The 22,709-nt window shown below is 45.3% G+C and overlaps 1 protein-coding gene across 1 annotated transcript; it reads right to left on the bottom strand.

The window, feature by feature from the left end:
• Nucleotides 1-3,870: 3,870 nt before the first annotated feature.
• LOC124666146 lies at nt 3,871-4,619 on the bottom strand. The gene has a single exon (XM_047203497.1). It carries the CDS (start codon nt 4,617-4,619, stop codon nt 4,044-4,046), a length of 576 nt encoding a protein of 191 aa, XP_047059453.1. The 3' UTR covers nt 3,871-4,043.
• Nucleotides 4,620-22,709: the final 18,090 nt, after the last annotated feature.

The following is a 22,709-nucleotide window of genomic DNA, read 5'->3' as shown; positions in this document are numbered from 1 at the left end:
TCATGCTTCTTCTTGAGCTCATCGGGCGGATCCTCGTACTTGACCGGAGTGCTTTCCGCCATCTCGGATGTAGATGGCGATGCGGTGGATGTCGAAGATTGTCCCACTGGGCGTGCCGGAATGTGTTGACGTCGGAAACCCACCGGCGGGCAGCGACGGGCAACACGAGAGAGCCGGGAACAACTAGGGCTGCGGCTGGCCCCGGTCCCTCGGAGCGACGGCCCGCAAAGCCTCCCGGTCACACGTCCGATGCTATCGCAAGGGCGTGCCACCCGACCTATAACCGGTCGAGAAGGTGTTGGATGATGCCTCGCTTAGTTCCCCGCATGGCATACACGTAAACGTTAAATTCGAGCCTCGATCGGCTCTCAGGTTATCCCGTGAATCGGCTCAAGGAGCCGATCCACCCATGATTCGTACAAGGTGTCCGAATATATGGTGGTCCTGCTTGATCAAGATAAAGCTAATGAGATCTACGACGATTTAGGGTTTTCACCGCATAATCGGATCATCCTACTCCACGATTGGGCCTCGCGCTCGCGTACGGTGATCATAAGCCGATCCTAGACAGGGCCTAAAAACCAACACGAGGTTGATCCCCGGAACATCCCGTCTAGGGCTAGTGAATTACACCCTACACGCCGCTGGATCCTCCAACCCTTTGTAGGGCCTAACTATTGCGAGATATTAAACTAATCCTTGCAAAGCAAGGAGCAACCGTAACGGATCGGATCTACTAAACTATGATCAAGCGGGTGCCGCCCCTACACCTAAGATAGGTGTAAGGGCGGCTAGATGTATAAGGGTTGCACTATGACGAGCATATGATACGAAGAACAATGCTAACCATAACACATCTAAGATAACTACGTTGCTCGCCATCAAAAAGGCTTCGAACACGAGCAACGCATGAACAACGAGATAGGCTTGTGCTGCCTAGATCGCAAGATGCGATCTAGGCAGCATGGTGCTTACCGGAGAAACCCTCGAGACGAAGGAGTTGGCGATGCGCCGAGATTTGTTTGTGTTGAACGTTGGTTGTTGTTTATTCCATAAACCCTAGATACATATTTATAGTCCCGGGGACTTTCTAACTCAAGCGTGCACCTAACCGTGCGCGAGTAAAACTCTAACTCCTAACAGACACGTATCCTACTATGGTACAGATACACGGGAAATTAGCCCAAACTTGGTACACAAGGCCGATTCACGTATTTCTTCTATATATATATATCTTCAAGTCCATCTTGATCGCGGCCCACCTCTGACTCGGTCAAATTCTGGTGATAACAGACCCGTGCCAGGGAATACTTTCGTCTGTATTGCCGCACATCTCCCAAACTCCTTGAAAAGTGGCATATCTTCTGTGAACCCTCGTACCGCCGCCACAACGCATTGTCGATTTAGTCGAGAATCTGCAGTACTCCAAATCCACACATGGCTAGTAGCCACGACCCATCATCCTTCTCCAACCCGAGCGGGGAGCAACCACCGACCACCTCAAGGCAGAAACAGTACCCTCCGGAGCAACATCACCCACTCCTGGCGACCTCCACGCGATGCAAGGATCCCAACGCAAAAACCCATATTGGGGCGGCACTTAACCGCCTTCTTCCATGCCAACATCCACCAGGAAAGCGACGCCGCACGCCCACAACACAGAGATTGCCGGGCGTTGCTCGCCAGGATCCTTCTTAGTCGAGCCTCACCGTTGCCACCTCGTGGATTTGGTCTGTTGCCGCCGAGTTCATATCTCCCTGCCGATGCACCACCCTCGCGCCTGCCCTCTTATGCTCCATGCCGAGCTCCGCCGCACCACTGCAACCTCGCCATGCTCCAGCAGACGCCACCAAGGTCGTACTGCTGGACCTTCTGCCCGCCACCACCGCCCATGTGAGATCCCGCGGAGCTTTTAGAGCGCACCGTCGTCCCCCCTGCCTTTGGTGGCCAAGCGCAGCCGCCGGCTGCGGCCGAAGAGAATAGATTGGGGTGATGCCTTTTTGTTAGGGTTTGGGAGCCCTAGAGCCGCCTCGTGCGAGGCGACCAGGGAGGGGAAAGTAAACTATATAGCAGTTGGTTTTAATTTCTCAAATGGACAACGTAAAGCAACCCGAGTTGTGTTGTACTACTACTCGGAAGTTCTTCGGAGTTGAGACCTAAACCGACGGAGACAGCAAAGTAGGGTAACCATTATAGCTCGCTGAGAGCGAGTTGTATACAATGAACCGTACAATCCAGATGATTCGGCAGCATCACAGCCACTTGACAAACAAAACTAACGAACGAGAGTTTCAGAAAAAAGAGGAAAAAATTATAAGCGCCCGCTTTGTGTTTCCGGGAGAGAGAAACGGCGTCCATTGATGAGTTCCATGGGACCCCGCCGTCCTCGCAGGGGGCACAGCCGCTCTGGGCATGGGCTGGATCGCCATCGGCATCGGCAGCACGCCGCGCGCGGCTGCCCACTCCAGACGAACCCACACCACATGCGCCGCGTCGGTCGCCGATCAAGCTCCGTCGCAAAATCGTGCTCATGCTCCCTCCAGCTTTATTCACTCGCTCACACAAAGCGAACCAAAATCACCGGTAAAGTTGGCCGGCATCCACAGGCAGTTTATTCCCTTGGGAAGACGTACGTACGTACGCAGATCTGTTCCGTTTCGCACAGGGAAAGAAATCGGTGCTTTCGAAATTACGCGGCGGCGGTCGAGCCCTGCACGGCAAACCCGGTCCGGCAAGGGCAAGGTTCCCGTCTCGACCGCCCAACCTCCCAGCTCCAGAAATAGCACTCGTAGGATGACGATGATATCACGGTATCGTCGGTATGGCTGGTGTTCTACTACTAGGAAATATCGTCGTGGATCCACATTATTGCACCACTTGACGCCGACCTGTCATGGCTACCAGGGAACAATCCCGATAGCTCCCCGCGGGAGAGAGGACAACCAACACGTCATGCGAGGGAGGGAGCAATTAAAATTAATGGAAGAAAAGAAATACGTAATAAGTATGGTCAATTTCGGACTGTCGTGCTATTCACTTGTGTACAGAAATTAAAATGCCATTGACAAATTGGCCGTCCGGCAGCTTCGGCAAGAAGCACTAATTGTAAGATCATGTCTGGCTGCTTCAACAATCAACTTCTTCTACACATTGTTTGTGGTAATACTTTTTGTGTGAGAGGGGTTTCCCAAACTTTTTTACTCCACACGGTTGAATGGAGAAAGCTGTTCCCCGAGGGTATCGTGAGAAATCACTGTCTTTGCGTTACCTCACCAAGACGGCAAATCTGAATATCTCTACAGTTTCACTTGCAAAATTGTATGAAACCGCAGGATGCCTCTTGTTTAAAGGTCAACCGTTCCGGCCAGAATTATCCGGTCCATCCATCTGCATGATATTTAAATATATGTTATTTTTTCCTAGATGATAAATCGGTGGAGATTTGTCGTCCTTTCTTTTTTCAAAAAAGTATCCAATGGGCACTAGAAGCTTCTGATTTCCACCCATTTCGAGTGGACAGTTGAATCGCAGATTCTTTGATTTCTCCTCGCTTATTTAGGTTTGTCATTTCGTTAGGTCAACTTCCAACGTGCAGCCACCGTATCCTCTTAAAACATTTCCCTTCCACGCGACGAATCTGGCATCTACTTTTGACTCGTACACTCATTCACAATTTTTTGAAGATTATTATTTTATTATTTAGTCTTTCAACTCTCAAAAAGGTAGGTATAATTCCAAGCAGCGCATACGAAGAAATTTCTTTGAGTATTCAAACGAAAGATGGGAGTAATTTTTTCCCTGAGATCTTTTCACCACGGATATCACATGCTTTTCTTTTTTATCTCTGGTTCCGTCCATCGATCCAAGAAGTAGCAGGAGGTAAAACATTTCCCAGGAACTACTTCCACGCACTTTTTTAACCTTTTCCTTCTAGAAACTTTACATGATCCAAGGTTAAAAAAAGGGTAACGCTAAGGTTAGCCAACGACCGGCAAAAAAAAGAAAAAAAAGCGAGCCTACTCCATCCAACCACCCACTTCAGATCAGACGGCGGGCATGGTCTCCTGGCGCAGGGCGGCGAGATCGGGCGCGCCAAAGGACTCGTCGCCGAACCCGAAGAGCCCGTCGCCGAACCCGTCGTCGCCCCACTCTGCGGCGGCGGCGGCGGCCGCGGCCGCGGCCTCGGGCGAGGAGGTGACGGCGCCGAAGCCGTAGTCTCCGGCGCCGCCGTCGATCTCGTCCTCGAAGCCCCAGATCTGCTCGCCGAAGAGGGCGGCGCCTGCGGCGCCGCCGTAGTCGTCGGAGGAGGTGTAGGAGCCGCCGGCGGGCGGCAGGCCGAGATCGTCGTCGGAGGCCTCGAGCAGGAAGCCGAGTTCCGGCTGCGGCGGGCTGGGCTCGAGGTCGAGGTCCAGCTCGCCCGCGGAGATCTCCTCCTCCAGGCTCCGCATGACGGAGGCCAGGTCGCCCGTCGCGGAGGTGTCCGTCTCGTCGTCCAGCATGGACAGCAGGTCCTCCGGCCGCAGGCGCTTCCCCTCGGCCTCCTCGGCGGCGAGGTCGGCTTCTCTGGCCCGCTTGTTGCCGGTGGAGCTCGTCAACAACGAGGAGGAGGAGCTCTCCATGAGGAGCTTCTCTTCTATTTTCTTTTCCTCGTGAATGAATGTGTACGAGTGAATGAATGTGTCCACGGCGCGAAAACGCAAAGGGAGCAGGATGAGATGGAGTGGTAGGAAAAAGCGGTGCGTGCTGTGTTGGGCAGCGACGACGAGTTGGGCGCCGGGTTATATAGGGCTGGCCCCGGCGGAGGCTTCTGGAATAAGCGGAGTTTATCGGGGGTGTTACCGCAAAAATCGGAGCAGCTCCCCGCTCGCGGTTTCTTTGTGATGCGGTGCGGGTGGCGCGGCGCGGAAGCGGTACGACCGGGCCCGTGGCCCATGTGGGCGGGCGGGCGTTGCTTTTTTGGCTCGCAAACCTAACCCTTTTTCTGACGCTAAACCTAGTCTATTTGGGCGCGGTGCCATGTGGAAGTGGTGGTTTTCGTCGCGTCGTGGGCGTGGGCGTGGGCGTGGGGCGCCTTGTCGTTGGCGCCGCTGGACGCGGATGGGAAGAGTGGGTGGATAGATCGGGCCGCGCGCGTGAGGTGGTGGTGCAGTTTGAACGGCCACGCCTATACTTGAACTCATATTTTATTTTTCAAGAGAAAATTAACTATATATATCGACCTGTCTGGGTGGGGCTATGTATGGCTGACTGGTGGCATTTCGACGTGGCCTCTTTTAGTTTAGGAGCAAGATTTGCATCTGGCTCTAGCTATTTTATCCGGGGTATACATCTGAATTAACGGACTAGGTCTACCTAGGGTTTTGATTTTTCCTAGCGAAGTGTTGATTCTTGCCTCTGATATGTCCTGACAATTTTATCCACGGATCTAGGTATCCATGGATATCCGCCCTGCCGGGCATGGGTATGTAGGGCTGACTGTGCCCACGGATTTCGTGGTGCGGATATCCAATGGATATCCAACATATATGTGAGACCTACATGTCGGTGACACGTGTGATTTTACTTAGGACTAGCTGCCCCTCTATTGAGGCCCAACTCACCAACAACCCACTTTATCTAACAGGTAACCCCCGATTACCATAATCCACCAAGCAGCCACCATGAAGATAGTCTAGAGTATGACGCTTTATCACTCCACTTTCCCTCGACCCTATGACTCCCTTGAAACATGGCGAGGGAGGGCGCTACCCTCTGACTCCCCTCGGATGCTGCCGAAATGTTGTCGTTAGCATGTTGTGCTCAAATGTTGTTATGCTGATATACATAGCTAGTGCGTAAAAACGGATATCGATGGATATCCCGATATCCGGTGGATTTGGATTTGGAGCGACATCGATGTCCATGGATACTTTCTTGGGTGAGGCACAGTGAGGCTGATGGATATGTGCATCGATCTGGTTTTGGTATATCCGTCCGAACCTCCTTTGATCCTCGCTCTGCACGAGTTGACCAAGGGGACTTTCCTCACCCGTCTACCCGGCCCTAGCGATCTCGGGAGAATGGAGGGCTAGTGGCAGTTTTTGATTCCGTCTTGAAGAAACCCAAGATGGCGGCCAAGTATTCAAAGGAAGATGGATCCTCCTACATGAAACCTTCTGCCGATCTGTAGGACCTAATGAAAAAAAGGTTGTGTTGAAAGAGCAGGAGCTCGATGATCGAGCCGCGCGCCTGCAGTGGAGGTGCCGTTTGAACCGTCGCCGAGAGCAGGAGCTATTCTCTCATGGGTTAGTATATCTCAATTATCGACCTAGGTCTACCTAGGGTTTTGACTTTTCCTAGTGAAAGGCTGATTCCTAGCTCTCTCATCTGACATGATGAACCTCCTCGGATCCCCGCTCTGGCCGGGATGACCAAGGGGACATCCTTGCCCGTCTACCCAGCCATGGCGGTGGCTGGAGAAGGGAGGGCTCGTGGCTGTTTTCAGTACCACGGCACCACGGGTGTGCCGATGGCGTCACTCATCTGGAATTCCTTCGACCCGCTCAACCACATGTTCTATGCCTAGCTCGTGTTGCGTCAGCGATGCTGAACTACAGACTACATGTTGCGGCGCGACTTGCCGACCCATGTCATATGCCTATGATGACCCACAAGTATAGGGGGTGTATCGTAGTATCTTCGATAAGTAAGAATGTCGATCCCAACGAGGAGCAGAAGGTGTTGACAAGCAGTTTCGATGAAGGATTCACTGTAAATGCTCACAGACAAGTATTCAGGGGGTTTTGATGTAACAGTTGAATAAAGTACGAGTATGTAAAGTGCGAGAGTGACAATTGCAGCGAGTGGCCCAATCCTTTTTAGCACAAAGGACAAGCCGGTTTGTTTACTTATAATGAACAAACGTTCTCGAGGACACACGGGATTTTAGTCTAATGCTTTCGCTACATACGGCTAATTAATCTTCATTGTTGTGATAAGTGTTGTGTGGGTGAACCTATGCTAATGTACCGCCCTTCCTAGGACTAAATACATACTTGTGATTATACCCCTTGCAAGCATCCGCAACTACAAGAAAGTAATTAAGAATAAATCTAACCACGGCCTTAAACTACGAGATCCCGCGATCCCTCCCTGCATCGATATACCAACGGGGTTCAGGTTTCGTCACTCCGGCAACCCCGCAATTAGCAAACGAATACAAGATGCATTCCCCTAGGCCCATAAATGGTGAAGTGTCATGTAGTCGACGTTCACATGACACCACTAGAAGAATAACACCACAACTTAAATATCACACCATTGAATATTACTCAACCATAGTTCACTACTAACATTTAGACTTCACCCATGTCCTCAAGAACTAAACGAACTACTCACGAGACATCATATGGAACATGATCAGAGGTGATATGATGATGAATAACAATCCGAACATGAACTTGGTTCAATGGTTTCACTCAATAGCATCAACAACAAGTATGAATAGATACGGGAGAGTTTCCCCTATCAAACAATCAAGATCAAACCCAAATTGCTACGGCGGTGACGGTGTCCGGCGGTGATGACGGCGGTGATGATGGTGGAGATGATGATGATGGTGATGGTGATGATGTCCAGCTCGATGACGGTGACGATGGCGTCGATTTCCCCTCCCGGGAGGAATTTCCCGGCGGATTCCTGCCCGCCGGAGAGCTCTTTTCTCTCGGTGTTCTCCGCCCGCGAGAGGCGGCTGTAACTCTTCGCGAGGTACCCCTTCCGGCTTAGGTTTTCGGGACGAAGGATTTCGCGAAGAAAAGGAGGCGAAAGGGGTCGTGGGCCCTCCACACCACGTGGCGGCGCGGCCGGGGCTTGGGCCGCGCCGCCCTAGGGTGTGGGCCCACCCCTGGCTCCTCCTGGCTCCTCCTTCTGGCTTCCTTCGTCATCTTGAAAAATAGGATTTTTGGTATAATTTTCTTCCACAGGTGATCTTCCGAAATATTGCTTTCTGACGGTGCTTTTTCCAGCAGAATCCTGGCTCCGGTGCTTGATCCTCCAATAATGATGAAACATGCAAAATAGATGAAATAACATAAGTATTGTGTCCCAATATGAAATATATCAATGAATAACAGCAAATTATGATATAAAATAGTGATGCAAATTGGACGTATCAACTCCCCCAAGCTTAGACTTCGCTTGTCCCCAAGCGAAACCGAACTCGATAGACATGACCACATGTTTATGGAGTGAAGAGTCGATAAATAAAATACGGACAAGAAGCATCATATTCATTCACACAGGACATTATAGTAAACAATCTCTTATAACTCATATTGAAACAAGTATAAGGTAATCACAAGTAAAGGTGCATAAGAAATCATCATTGGTGATGGCAAACTTCGTTCTTGGTCAGAGAACAATTAATATATTTATCTCATTGAGCAGCGCTCTCATACTAAAGTTTATAAGGCACAACTTGCATACTCAATCATAATGGTCCTCTCATGATCATTGATAACTTGCAAAGCTATATTCATTCGGATAAAACTTGTACTAAACAAGGAAGAATAAAAGACATGATGAAGCAAATCACAATATAATGGTTTGATCACAACTACTCAAATGCCTCGCTTGAGATGGAGGGAAATAGGTTTACTGACTCAACATAAAGTAAAAGACAGGCCCTTCGCGAGAGGGAAGCAGGGATTAAATCATGTGCTAGAGCTCTTTCAGTTTTGAAATCATATAGAGATAATAAAAGTAACATTTTGAGAGGTGTTTGTTGTTGTCAACGACCGGTAGCGGGTACTCTAACCCCTTGCCTGGACAACCTCCTAAGAGCGGCTCCCATAATATTTTCATTTTGTGTGGCACTCCTTCCAACCTTTCTTTCACAAACCATGGCTAACCGAATCCTCGGGTGCCTGCCAACAATCTCATACCATGAAGGAGCGCCTATTTAGTTTAATTAATTTGGGACTGGGAATCCCATTGCCAGCTCTTTTTGCAAAATTATTGGATAAGCGGATGAAGCCACTAGTCCATTGGTGGAAGTTGCCCAACAAGATTGAAAGATAAAACACCACATACTTCCTCATGAGCTATGAAACATTGACACAAATAAGAGATACTAAGTTTTGAATTGTTTAAAGGTAGCACATGAAGTATTTACTTGGAATGGCGAGAAAATACCATGTAATAGGTAGGTATGGTGGACACAAATGACATAGGTTTGGTTGAAGGTTTGGATGCACGAGAAGTATTCCCTCTCGGTACGGGTCTTTGGCTAGCAAGGTTAATTAGCAAGCATAAGAGTCGAGGGAAACAAACAAATATACATATGATAGAAACAATCATGCATCTTCCTTGTAAGCACAAACAATTTTAACTTCAGAATAATGAGCTATGAGCTAACAAGAAAGACAACGAAACATCTACATGTATTTCTCTTTTCTATTTAAACCTCAAAGTGTTGTTGTTATTGACCAATGCTAAGTTTGCCAAAACCAAATAGATTTATTCAATGCTCCCAAAGTGATACCTATACTAACAACAAGATGAATCATAGAGATTGCAAACTAAAATAAGATGTGCAATATGTAAATGATAAGACTTCCCATTAATATTCCATATCGATAACTCACACCAAGGGATACATAGACAACTAAAGGAGAGATACTTCCAAACGCAACCCATCTCATATGATAACTTCCCTACTCATGATATGACACTACTTGACAATAAAAGTAAAAGGTAGTGATGATGTGATACCGCGGCACTCCCCCAAGCTTGGAGCAAACCAAGGGGATGCCAATACCGATGATGAATTACTCCTTCGGCGATGGTGGTGATGAATTCCTGACAAGCTTCTCAATAAGCTCCTGAAGCTCGTCAATCCTGTATATGAGATTGCGAATCATCTCTGAATTGTGCTCGACGCGGTTAAAGAGTCCGTTTAATGGCGAATCCCAGCTCTTGGAGTTATTTCCCCACTCTTCGACCCTCGAGCTCCTTCTCTCCTGCGAGTGTTAGAGCGATCTATATCCCATCTGGCTAGGCAATGCTGCCTTGGGAGTCCCTTCAATTTGATTATTGAAAATTAGATTGCGGAAGGGGTGATGAGTGCCCGATGGAGATGTTTTCGAAGCTAGATAATGACGTGGAACCGCTCCTCCGGTGCGAATTCTTGCGCTCTTGTTTGCACCGAAAGTGTTGTCCACCACCTTGATGCTTGCAATGGTAGCACGCGGGTGTGCGCGCGAATCTTCCTTCACCTCTTCTTCATCCTCTTCCTTGACGTCCTTGTCTTCCTCTTTCCACCCAAGATCTCGATCTTCTTCATCCGGAAACTCCTTGCCCTTGTTCTTGGAGACCATGGTGCTTCTAAACCGAAAACGGATCCTGGCGAAACTGACTCGAAACAAAACACGTCGAGAACACGATATACGGACCTCCGGGAGTCCGGGGATTATATAGCAAAAATTTTCTCGACAAACGGAAAGTACCGAGATCGAACCCGAGTCGGAAAGGGGCGACGGGGCGGCCGGACCATAGGTCGGCGCGGGCCCGGGTCGGCCGCGCCGGCCTATGGTGCCACGCCCTCGTGCGTCCTTTCCACTCCGTTTCGAACTCGTAATTTCTCATATTTTCCAAAAACAGCAAAAATATAGTTCGGAAAATAAATTGCGTACTTTTCATTACCGATGCTCGTTACCTATTCAAAGTCGAGTTACGGCGGACTGTCAATTTGTCCTTTGATGAAAGCTTCCGGTGTTTCCACTTGAATAATATCAACATCAACATTATAAGAATCACCCGAGATATAATGCTTGAGTCTTTGTCCATTCACCACTTGCGTAGCATTGCCTTGGAGAGAGCTAATCTTGATTGCTCCTGAGCGATACACCTCCTCGACAACATATGGTCCTTCCCATTTCGAGAGTAATTTCCCTGCAAAGAATCCGAGACGAGACCGATACAATAGGACTTTATCCCCAATATTAAACTCTCTTTTGATGATCCTCCTATCATGCCATTTTTTAACTTTTTCTTTAAAGAGTTTAGCATTTTCATAAGCTTCACTTCTCCATTCATCTAGAGAACTTAATTGTAACAACCTCTTATCACCTAAGCAAGTTTAGGATCTTTATTTAATTCTCTAACAGCCCTATAAGCTTTGTGTTCTAGTTCTAAAGGTAAATGACAAGCTTTCCCATAAACCATTTTATAAGGTGACATTCCCATGGGATTTTTATAAGCAGTTCTATAAGCCCAAAGTGCATCCTTCAATTTACTAGCCCAATTCTTTCTGGTTTTATTAACGGTCTTTTGCAAAATAGATTTAATCTCTCTATTTGATAATTCTACTTGACCACTAGTTTGAGGATGATAAGCGGAAGCAATTCTATGATTAATACCATACTTAGCAAGAGTTTTTCTAAAACCTCCATGAATAAAATGAGAACCTCCATCAGTCATAATATATCTAGGTACTCCAAATCTAGGAAAAATAATATCTAAAAGCATTTTTAAAGAGGTCTCACCATCGAGCACTTTTTGTAGGTATGGCTTCCACCCATTTAGTAACGTAATCAACGAGCAACAAGTATATGAGTGTTACCTTTTGAAGAGGGAAAAGGTCCCATGAAGTCAAATCCCCAACAATCAAACGGTTCAATAACAAGAGTATAATTCATAGGCATTTCATTGCGTCTGGAGATATTACCAACCCTTTGGCATTCATCACAAGATAAAATAAACTTTCTCGCATCCTTGAAGAGAGTTGGCCAATAAAAACCTGATTACAAAACCTTTTGCGCGGTTCTTTCTCCGGCGTGATGTCCTCCATAAGCACTACCATGACATTTACTCAATATCTCTTGTTGTTCATATTCGGGGACACATCTTCGCATAATACCATCCACTCCTTCTTTATATAAGTGTGGGTCATCCCGAAATAATGCCTCAAATCATAAAAGAATTTCCTCCTCTCGCTGAGCTGAAAAGGTTGGAGGCAAGTACTTGGAAACAATAAAGTTAGCATAATCGACATACCAAGGACTGTCTCGCGAGCTCACCTTTATTACGGCCAATTGTTCATTTGGAAAACTATCATTAACGGAACAGGATCATAAGCAATATTTTCCAATCTAGACAAATTATCAAGCAACAGGATTATCAAGCACCTTTCCTATCTACAATATGTAAATCAAATTCTTGCAACGAAGTACCCATCTAATAAGCCTCGGCTTAGCATCTTTCTTTGTCATAAGGTATCTAATTGCAGCATGATCGGTATGAATAGTAACTTTTGAATCAACAATATAAGATCTGAATTTATCACAAGCAAAGACTACAGCTAATAATTCTTTTTCAGTTGTAGCATAATTTCTTTGAGCAGCATCAAGGGTTTTACTAGCATAATGAATAACATTCAGTTTTTTATCTACTCGCTGTCCGAGAACAGCGCCTACAGCAAAATCACTAGCATCACACATAATTTCAAATGGTAAATTCCAATCAGGAGGTTCAACTATAGGAGCAGTTGTTAAGGCTTTCTTAAGAGTTTCAAAAGCTTCCTTACAATCATCATCAAAAACAAATGGTACATCTTTTTGAAGAAGATTAGTAAGAGGCTTTGAAATCTTGGAGAAATCTTTAATAAACCTCCTATAAAACCCAAGCATGACCAAGAACACTACGAATACCTTTAACATCCCTCGGATAGGGCATCTTCTCAATTGCTTCAACTTTAGCTCTATCAACTTCAATACCTCTTTCAGAAATTTTATGTCCCAATACAATTCCTTCATTAACCATAAAGTGGCATTTCTCCCAATTAAGAACAAGGTTAGTTTCTTCACATCTCTGCAAAACTTTATCAAGGTTTCGCAAGCAACTATCAAAAGAATTCCCATCAACGAGAAAAATCATCCATGAATACCTCTACAATACTTTCACAAAAACCATGAAAAATAGCAGACATGCATCTTTGAAAAGTAGCAGGAGCATTACATAAACCAAAAGGCATACGTCTATAAGCATAAGTTCCATAGGGACAAGTAAAGGTGGTTTTCTCTTGATCTTTAGCTTTAACGACAATTTGTGAAAACCCGAATATCCATCAAGAAAGCAAAAATGAGTATTTTTAGACAATCTTTCTAGCATTTGATCAATAAATGGTAAAGGGTAATGATCTTTCTTAGTAACTTTATTAACTTTTCGAAAATCAATGCACATTCTATACCCTACAACTACTCTTTGAGGAATGAGCTCATCATTATCATTAGGCACAACAGTCATACCTCCTTTCTTGGGAACGCAATGCACAGGACTAACCCATCTACTATCAGCAATATATAGGATATATAATACCAGCTTCAAGAAGTCGTAATACCTCATTCCTTACCACTTCCTTCATCTTCGGAATTAGACGACGCTGAGGTTCAACAACGGGCTTTGCATCATCTTCCATATTAATAGCATGTTGGCAAATAGATGGAGAAATCCCCTTTAAATCATCAAGAGTGTAGCCAATAGCTCCTCGGTGTTTCTTCAATATTCCCAATAACCTTTCTTCTTCAAACTCTGAAAGCTTAGAACTAATAATAACAGGATATATTTTCTTATCATCAATATGAGCATATTTAAGATTATCGAGGTAAAGGCTTTAAATCAAAAACAGGATCTTCCTTTGGTGGCGGTGTTGTACCCAAATCTTCCACCGGTAAATCATGCTTGAGAATAGGTTGGCGAAGAAAAATTTCCTCAAGTTCATCTCTTTCTTTCCTAAAAATTTCACTCTCGCTATCCTCCAAATGTTGCTGCAAAGGATTGTTAGGAACAAGAACAATAGATGCACATTGCTCCATTTTAAAATCATTACTAGGCAAATCAGCTTTATAAGGAGTTTTAGTAAATTTAGAGAAGTTAAACTCATAAGATTCACCAACAAATTTAGTCAAAATTTTCTCTTTCTTGCAATCTATAATAGCTCCACAAGTATTTAGAAAAGGTCTACCAAAAATAATAGGACAATAATCACTAGCGAGCAGAACCAAGTACCAAAAAGTCGGCAGGATATTTAATCTTACCGCATAAGACTTCCACATCTCGAACAATACCAATTGGTGAAATAGTTTCTCTATTAGCCAGCTGAATGACCACATCAATATCTTCAAGTTCACAAGAATCAATTTCGTGCATAATCTCCGTGTAAAGCTCATACGGAATAGCACTAACACTTGCACCAATATCACATAATCCATAATAGCAATGATCACCAATTTTAACAGATAGCATAGGAACACTAGCTTGTTTGGGTTTATTAGGATGTGAAACAATATTAGAAGCATCTTCACGGAAAATAATATGACCATCCTCCACATTTTCGGTCACAAGATCTTTAACTATTGCAACGACGAGGTTCAACTTTTATTTGTTCTTCGGAGTTCTACAGGTTTCTTTTCACTTTTATGAACCGCACTATTTATAACGAGTACTCCTTCATTTTAGCGAGGGAAAGGAGTTTTTTCAATATAAACTTCGGGAATAACATGCTCGGCAGTTTCAACTACGAGCACATTTATTAATAGACGAATCAATTTTATCTTTATACGGTTCATGATACTTATCAAAATTCTTCTTTGGCAATTCATAATGAGAGGCAAAAGCTTTATAAAGATTTACGAGCGACTTGAGAATCAAGACCATATGTAGCACTCATATTACGAAATAAATCGGTATCCATAAAAGCTTCAATGCATTTATAATCATAAACTATACCCGATTCTCTATCCTTGTCGTTCTCCCATCCTTCGGTATTTTCTTGGATTCGATCAAGAAGGTCCCTTTTAAACTCTTCTTTGTTGCGTGTAAATGATCCGGAACATGAAGTATCCAGCAAGGTCTTGTCTTGAAAAGAAAGTCTTGCATAGAAATTATCAATAATAACATTACCAGGAAGCTCATGAATGGGGCATTTGAGCATCAAAGACTTCAATCTCCCCCACGCTTGGGCAATACTCTCTCCATCATGAGGCCAAAAATTATATATGCGATTCCGATCCTTATGAATTTCACTTGGAGGATAGAACTTAGAATAAAACCGGGGCACAATATCATTCCATTCAAGAGAATCCCCATTATCCAAGTAATTTATACCAATGCGCCGCCTTACCGGACAGCGATAAGGAGAATAATTTCTTCCTCACTTCATCCATAGCAATACCTGCACATTTGAATAACCCGCATAATTCATGCAAAAACGAGTAAATGATCACCGGGGTGGACGAGTTCCATCCCCTTCATAGCGGTTATCCATAACACGTTCAATAATTTTCATAGGTATTTTATATGGTATTACTTCCTCACCTGGCGCCTCATCTACTACCGTTGCAGTAGTAGTAGATTTCCCAAATAGAAAATGAAGAGAAGATCTCTCCATAATGACTTATAGCGAGGGCGAGTAAATAAAATCAGCACAACGATAAAGGTTTTCCTTACCAATCCCACTTACCAATAGCGCTTCGCTCCCGGCAACGAGCGCCGGAAAATAGTCTTGATGACCCACAAGTATAGGGGTGTATCGTAGTATCTTCGATAAGTAAGAATGTCGATCCCAACGAGGAGCGGAAGGTGTTGACAAGCGGTTTCGATGAAGGATTCACCTGTAAATGCTCACGGACAAGTATTCGAGGGGTTTTGATGTAACAGTTGAATAAAGTACGAGTATGTAAAGTGCGAGAGTGACAATTGCAGCGAGTGGCCCAATCCTTTTTAGCACAAAGGACAAGCCGGTTTGTTTACTTATAATGACCAAACGTTCTCGAGGACACACGGGATTTTAGTCTAATGCTTTCGCTACATACGGCTAATTAATCTTCATTGTTGTGATAAGTGTTGTGTTGGTGAACCTATGCTAATGTACCGCCCTTCCTAGGACTAAATACATACTTGTGATTATACCCCTTGCAAGCATCCGCAACTACAAGAAAGTAATTAAGAATAAATCTAACCACAGCCTTAAACTCTGAGATCCTGCGATCCCTCCCGCATCGATATACCAACGGGGGTTCGGGTTTCGTCACTCCGGCAACCCCGCAATTAGCAAACGAATACAAGATGCATTCCCCTAGGCCCATAAATGGTGAAGTGTCATGTAGTCGACGTTCACATGACACCACTAGAAGAATAACACCACAACTTAAATATCACACCATTGAATATTACTCAACCATAGTTCACTACTAACATTTAGACTTCACCCATGTCCTCAAGAACTAAACGAACTACTCACGAGACATCATATGGAACATGATCGGAGGTGATATGATGATGAATAACAATCTGAACATGAACTTGGTTCAATGGTTTCACTCAATAGCATCAACAACAAGTATGAATAGATACCGGGAGAGTTTCCCCTATCAAACAATCAAGATCAAACCCAAATTGCTACGGCGGTGACGGTGTCCAGCGGTGATGACGGCGGTGATGATGGTGGAGATGATGATGATGGTGATGGTGATGATGTCCAGCTCGATGACGGTGACGATGGCGTCGATTTCCCCCTCCCGGAGGAATTTCCCGGCGGATTCCCGCCCGCCGGAGAGCTCTTTTCTCTCTGGTGTTCTCCGCCCCGCAGAGGCGAGGCTGTAACTCTTCGCGAGGTACCCCTTCCGGCTTAGGTTTTCGGGACGAAGGATTTCGCGAAGAAAAGGAGGCGAAAGGGGTCGTGGGCCCTCCACACCACGTGGCGGCGCGGCCGGGGCTTGGGCCGCGCCGCCTAGGGTGTGGGCCCACCTCGGCTCCTCCCGGCTCCTCCTTCCGGCTTCCTTCGTCATCTTGAAAAATAGGATTTTTGGTATAATTTTCTTCCACAGGTGATCTTCCGAAATATTGCTTTCGACGGTGCTTTTTCCAGCGAGAATCCCGGCTCCGGTGCTTGATCCTCCAATAATGATGAAACATGCAAAATAGATGAAATAACATAAGTATTGTGTCCCAATATGAAATATATCAATGAATAACAGCAAATTATGATATAAAATAGTGATGCAAATTGGACGTATCAGCCTACTATACGACATTGACGATGAGACGATCGGTCACCCCACGCTGCACTTCACCTGCGCGCATGGGATCTAGAATGGCATGGGTTCTGGGGTTCCGGGGTTGTATTCACCATTCTTCTCGACATCTTCGTCCGCCTTAAGCTTAATACAATGTCCACAGATCTCCTGCGGGTTCTAAAAAAGCCATAGATGGCGGCAAAGTTCATATATAAAGGTGGGACCTCCAACCTGAAACCTTCCGTAAATCTGCAGGGCTTGATGAAAAAGCTTGTGCTGGAAGAAAGGCAACGTCTATATTTAACCTTTTTTATTTTATTTTTTTGAACAAGTAAAAAAAATATCTATTTATCTGGATGGGCCCATGGGTTGCTGGTCTTTCGACGTGGCATGCTCTAGTTTACGAGCAAGATTTGCATCTGGCTGGCTCTATTTTATCCCGCATATCTGAATTAGCGAGTGCTTGACTTTTCATAGTCTTCCTCACTAGAGCACGTACAATAATCCCTTTTAAGACACGTCACGAAAAAAATCTTTGGATTGCAAACAAGCGTAAGACAACCAGACATAGACGTGATTTTTTTTCAAAAAAAAGACACATACGTGATGCTGGTTGTGTCCTGCCACGCTGTACCCCGAATAAACCAAGTTGATGCCTTTACTTGCGATCCATAATAAAGCCGCTCGCTAAGATAGATGCTACTCTAACCGAACATTTCTAGGTCACGCACGAGGTTAATCAACTACAAGTTGCCGTGAGAAATAAAGTTGTGGACGAAGGATTTTTATGCTGCTAGCAACTGTCAGCATACGGTGCACGTCTACTCAGGGCATGCCCAATGCACTGCTTTAGAGGTGCTGCTTCACACCTTTAGTTAGGTTCGGGTGGTCCAAAGTAGGTTTGAATGAGGAGGCAGCCTCCTCTTTAAGAAGTGGGATCTTCAGTCCTAAAAGCATGCTTTTTGGAGAGAGAAAGAGATACATAGTGTCGTATTTGTGGGGTCCTTCTCTCTTTTTCTGCACTAAAGTTGTAGGCTTACATTGGAGAGATAAAATTCACCATGTTGCTTCTTTACAACTTTTTACGTGAAGCAGTTAGTTATGTATCATGGCAATTCTCGCTACCCTCAACGCCTACCTAAAAATACCATATCTTGCTAATTTTCGTTTTGTGGAGAACAACATGTCATTAACGCCGTGCAACACGAATACGGTGGGGACGGGAGAAAGAGCGCCACCCCAACCACCTTTTATTTTTGTGCAGCCACGCTCCCAAGCAAGCGAGCCAGCGCCAAGCACGTGACTGACCCCCAACCGCCCGTGCGATCCGCGAAACCGGCCAACTTCAGGGGCCTGGACGCAAAACGTGCACGTGGGGCCGCGTGCGAGTAGGACTGCATTGCTAGCTAGCTAGGGGTATCTTTTGCCAGGACGTCAGTTTCGCAGGGGTGTGAGCGTAAACCTTGCACGCAGAGCGTTTGGTGGGGCCCACATCCGTCACGGCCTCACGGGCGCGTCGCCTTTTCTGCCCGGTCTCGGCGGTTTTATTTTCCCGAGTTTAATTCGGGGTCTCGAGTCCGCTATGTGCTGGGGTTCATGCCCGCGAATAGAGAGTTTGGAGTCCGCGAGCTGAGCCGATAGCGATTCCGATTCGGCTTGGGAGCGGCTCGATTGATGGCTGCTGGGTTAGCCGGCTCCGGGGGCTGGTGGGATGGATCTCGTGTCGTATGGAGCGGTGGCAGTTGTTTGGTTTGGGCTATTTCTACTCAAACTTGTGGTAGTATTTGACTTGGTGACTGGACTGCTTTACTTTTTTACATGTTGAACTGTACGCTGTTTACCAGGCTTGCATTTTTTGCAAGTTGCAGCTAGCGTGCCATCGCTAAGACCACTTCTTAAAAAGCTGCTCGATCTCGACCAGCAACCGTTCCAGCCAGCTTCGGACGAGCAACTTCTGCGAGCTGCAAACTTTTGACCTTGTTCGGAACAAGGCACCACATTACTAAGCTTTCAAACCATTGCTGTACTTCACAAATGGCGTCTGCCTAAAGTCCTGAGTGCTCAAGCGTGGGAAGGACTTTGTCTAGCACGTCAATTCGTGTACGCGGTGCGCGATGACCTCCGGGGACCGATAACCAAACCTGGACGTGTAGCAGCCACCGTTTGGCACCATGTCAAAACATGCCTTGCAATTTCTTCCCTCCAATATTTCTTCGCGACGAGTCTTTGTTTCTCTGCTTTGTGCTGAGAAAGTTGTGGGACTGGAAGCAGACAGCTTTTGCTGGTGACTTCTTCGCGGAGACATGAGACCAAATCCAAAGTATCGATGGGATTAATTGGGTTTAACCCCTATCTTCCGTGATCGATATAGCACCAACCGCGATGAAAGATACATCCCAAAAAGAGGAATCACATGGAAGAACCCAAGAAAAGTAATAGAGAAAGTACACTGTCTAGGTTTGAAAACAAGGACATATTACTATATTCATTCCTAAAATAAGCTGATCAAATTAGTTGTATCTATACATGTTTTTATATATGTACTACCTCCGTTTCAAGGAATAAGGCGCCCTCGTTTTACGAGTTTTTTGTTTGACCAAGAATTACTTCAAATAGATAAAGATTGTTTATATGAAATTAATATCATTAAAAAGTGTTTTTCAATACGAATCCAACGATACTAATTACATATAATATAATCAAGATTTTGTTGCTCAATTTTTATGGTCAAAGTTCATCTTGAGATGCGCGTGCGCCTTATTCCTTGAAACGGAGGTAGTATATAGAAAAAGTTGAGCAAATTATTTTGAACGGAGGGAATATATGATGACACAAATTTTTCAAAACAATCATGGGTATGCCATATGCAAATGCAATACCATTGTATTTATGTACCAAACCATTATTCTTTTTCGGGGATCATGTCGGTGTTATGGAACCTAGGGTATCATGTTACACCTGCAGTTGGGCCCTTGCGGCGCCCCAAGAACAGAAGACAAGAGTTCCTCTTCGATAGACAGCAGGTCTCCGCGAGGGGGGAGCACCTCACGAAGGACCCCTGGCGAGGGGTCCAGGACTTAGCCGTTTACAGGCTACCCGAAGGCCTTCACGAGAGGGATCACATAAGATGTTGTTTGAGATACCTTCGCGGGCCAATCGCGTAGGGATGAAGCTAAGGAATGGTGACGCCAACCATGACGTACCCAGAAGATAAGAGAGAGTCCAAATTTGCCTGATAAAGTAAACTGGTCGCTGCCTCCTTCCCCTAAAGGATCGAGATGGACGGTGCCATTACAGCAGGGGTGTCGACATCCTGCTCACCCACAGATGGTGGACCTGGTTTGTTGGAATGGTTGTGGGCTTGGCTAGGGACAGTTGTCGTCTTCCTTGGTTCGCTATGTGGTTACCCCTCTGCCAAGTTTCCTTGGGGAGAAGGGCTAGCCCTACTCTAAAAGGAGAGGCAGCTGCCCAGTAGAAAGGGATCTCTCTCTGATCCCTTATGGTATGCTCTAGATGCCCTCGTCTTCTACCTAGAGTAGATCACATCTAGATTTGAGGAAGAGCTCCACCACCACCTTGTAACACCATACTTCACTCGGAGCAAGATCAATACCACACAAAGGCATGACGTAGGGGGTTTTACCTCACCACGAGGGCACTGAACCTGGGTGTTTGTCGTGATGTGTCTGTGCTGCTCCGGCATCGCCATATCCACGTGGAGCTTGGAGCGTTCTTCTAGCCCCATGTGGTCTGATAACCTCAAGGTTCTCGCCGATATACCCGTGTTCCATCCAGTACCGAAACCCGGCAGATCCACACTATTTTTCTTACCTATGTGACACTAAAAGTTTAAAATTCCTTAGATTCTATAACAAGTAGTATATTGTAGAAGAAAGAAGTATGTAGAATTTAATATTACAAGCCAAAGGTTTATAAACACTTCAAGATCCTCCTCGGTCGAGTCAACATTCACATAAGACTCAAAATCCAACTTGAGAAACATAAAGACTAATGTTATGACTAAACTAAGTACCATGATAGCTCAACGGTATGTGTTCGGTCTTTGCTCCACAAACTATAGTACAATCATAGCTCAACAAATGATTTAATTTAAAGTGTTTTTGTTGTTTTTAAATGAATTAGATATTTTATATGATTTTAATAATTAAATCATATTTTGAAGAAATGTCATAGTTTTTAGCAGAATTTTCTTTTCTTTTGATTTTTTTAAATAACCATTTTGCCTGTAAAGCCTTTTAAATCTTTTGATTTCTTTTGATTTTTCATAAATCGAAAAGACTTCATAAAATCATATGAAAACTTAGTTGAACTCCTTGTGTTCTAAGTATTGTAAAATGATTAATTTCTATTTATTTTTCTGAGTTACATTTATTTTTTTGTATTTCCTTATTTGACTATAATAAAACTTAGTTGAACTCCTTGTGTTCTAAGTATTGTGAAATGATTAATTTCTATTTATTTTTCTGAGTAACATTTATTTTTTGTATTTCCTTATTTGACTATAATAGCCATTTGGGCCCCACTAGTCAGTCCACCGACTGATCTGGTCGAACCCGACCGGCTCGGTAGGACGTTCCAACACAATCCCTCACTCTATCCTCACTCGCTTGTCCCCGACCTTGCCCTACCGCGATGCCTATGTTGTCGGCGCCGTTGATTCCGACGAGCTCCAGTAGTCTTGGTCGTTGCCGTCAGTCTTAATCAATGCTTAGTCATGACCGTTGTAGCGCCTGCAATGCAACTATTCATGTTGAGCAATACATCTAATATGTTCTAGTTTTTGTTGCTTGTATGATTACTACTCCTTCAGTTCTCTTTTAATTGACTCAGATTTAGTATAACTTTATACTAAAATTGAGTCAATTAAAAAAGAACGGAGGGAGTACTTGGCTAACAAGTTTTGACGGTTTCATGGCTACCGTGGTGTATCAAATCAACGTGTAAATAGGCAACCAAATTAGTATAAAGTAAACATAGTGAGTAACCAGGAAGAATGCCAAATTAATCCCTGTGATGTAAGCAAACGGATGGACTTGTCCAAGTCCAAACCAAACGCGCGCGCCACACCGTGGCTGCTTGTTTACCAGGCAAGGTCAACCACGCATACAATAGTGGGGGTCGCTCTACCGTGTGCCACTGCCGCAGCGGAAACCCATCGATCAGTCATCACTTTGCTAGTCAAGTCTACGCCTTAGGATTCTCATAGATTGGAGATGACACCACGACTACACGACCAATCCAAGGACTCACTGGGGGCGAGCTAATCGCGTGCACTGGCACGCTAAACAACTGATATGATCATCTCGGTTGATCTGCCCACCCCATTTTTAAACATAATTTGCCCACCCCATCGGTCGCGCGTCACGGCATCTAGGCCGTACGTGCGTCGACCCAGCCAGTCCCCGTCTCTGTACGTGTTACCTGTAGGCTGTAGCGTGTTACATCTTCAATGGAACCGACTGGGTGTATTATCCTGCCTGCTTTCCACGCTGGTTGGACCTGCCTGCCCGTAACGTTCCCGCGCGATGCGATCCGATCCGCGTGATATCACCCACAGTTCCAAAGAAAGCAGACTAGATCAGAGTTCTCGTCGTGCACGCACTTGTTCCTGGCACGTACAGTACGTGCGTGCGTGCG

The sequence above is a fragment of the Lolium rigidum genome, chromosome 6, assembly GCF_022539505.1.
Source record: "Lolium rigidum isolate FL_2022 chromosome 6, APGP_CSIRO_Lrig_0.1, whole genome shotgun sequence".
NCBI lineage: Eukaryota > Viridiplantae > Streptophyta > Magnoliopsida > Poales > Poaceae > Lolium > Lolium rigidum.
Note: the sequence above shows the minus strand (reverse complement) of the source record. Positions and strands in the feature narration are given on the sequence as shown.

What these genes read in the sequence shown, in the direction of transcription:
- LOC124666146 (XM_047203497.1), bottom strand. Translation starts at nt 4,619, where the DNA reads ATGGAGAGCTCCTCCTCCTCGTTGTTGACGAGCTCCACCGGCAACAAG.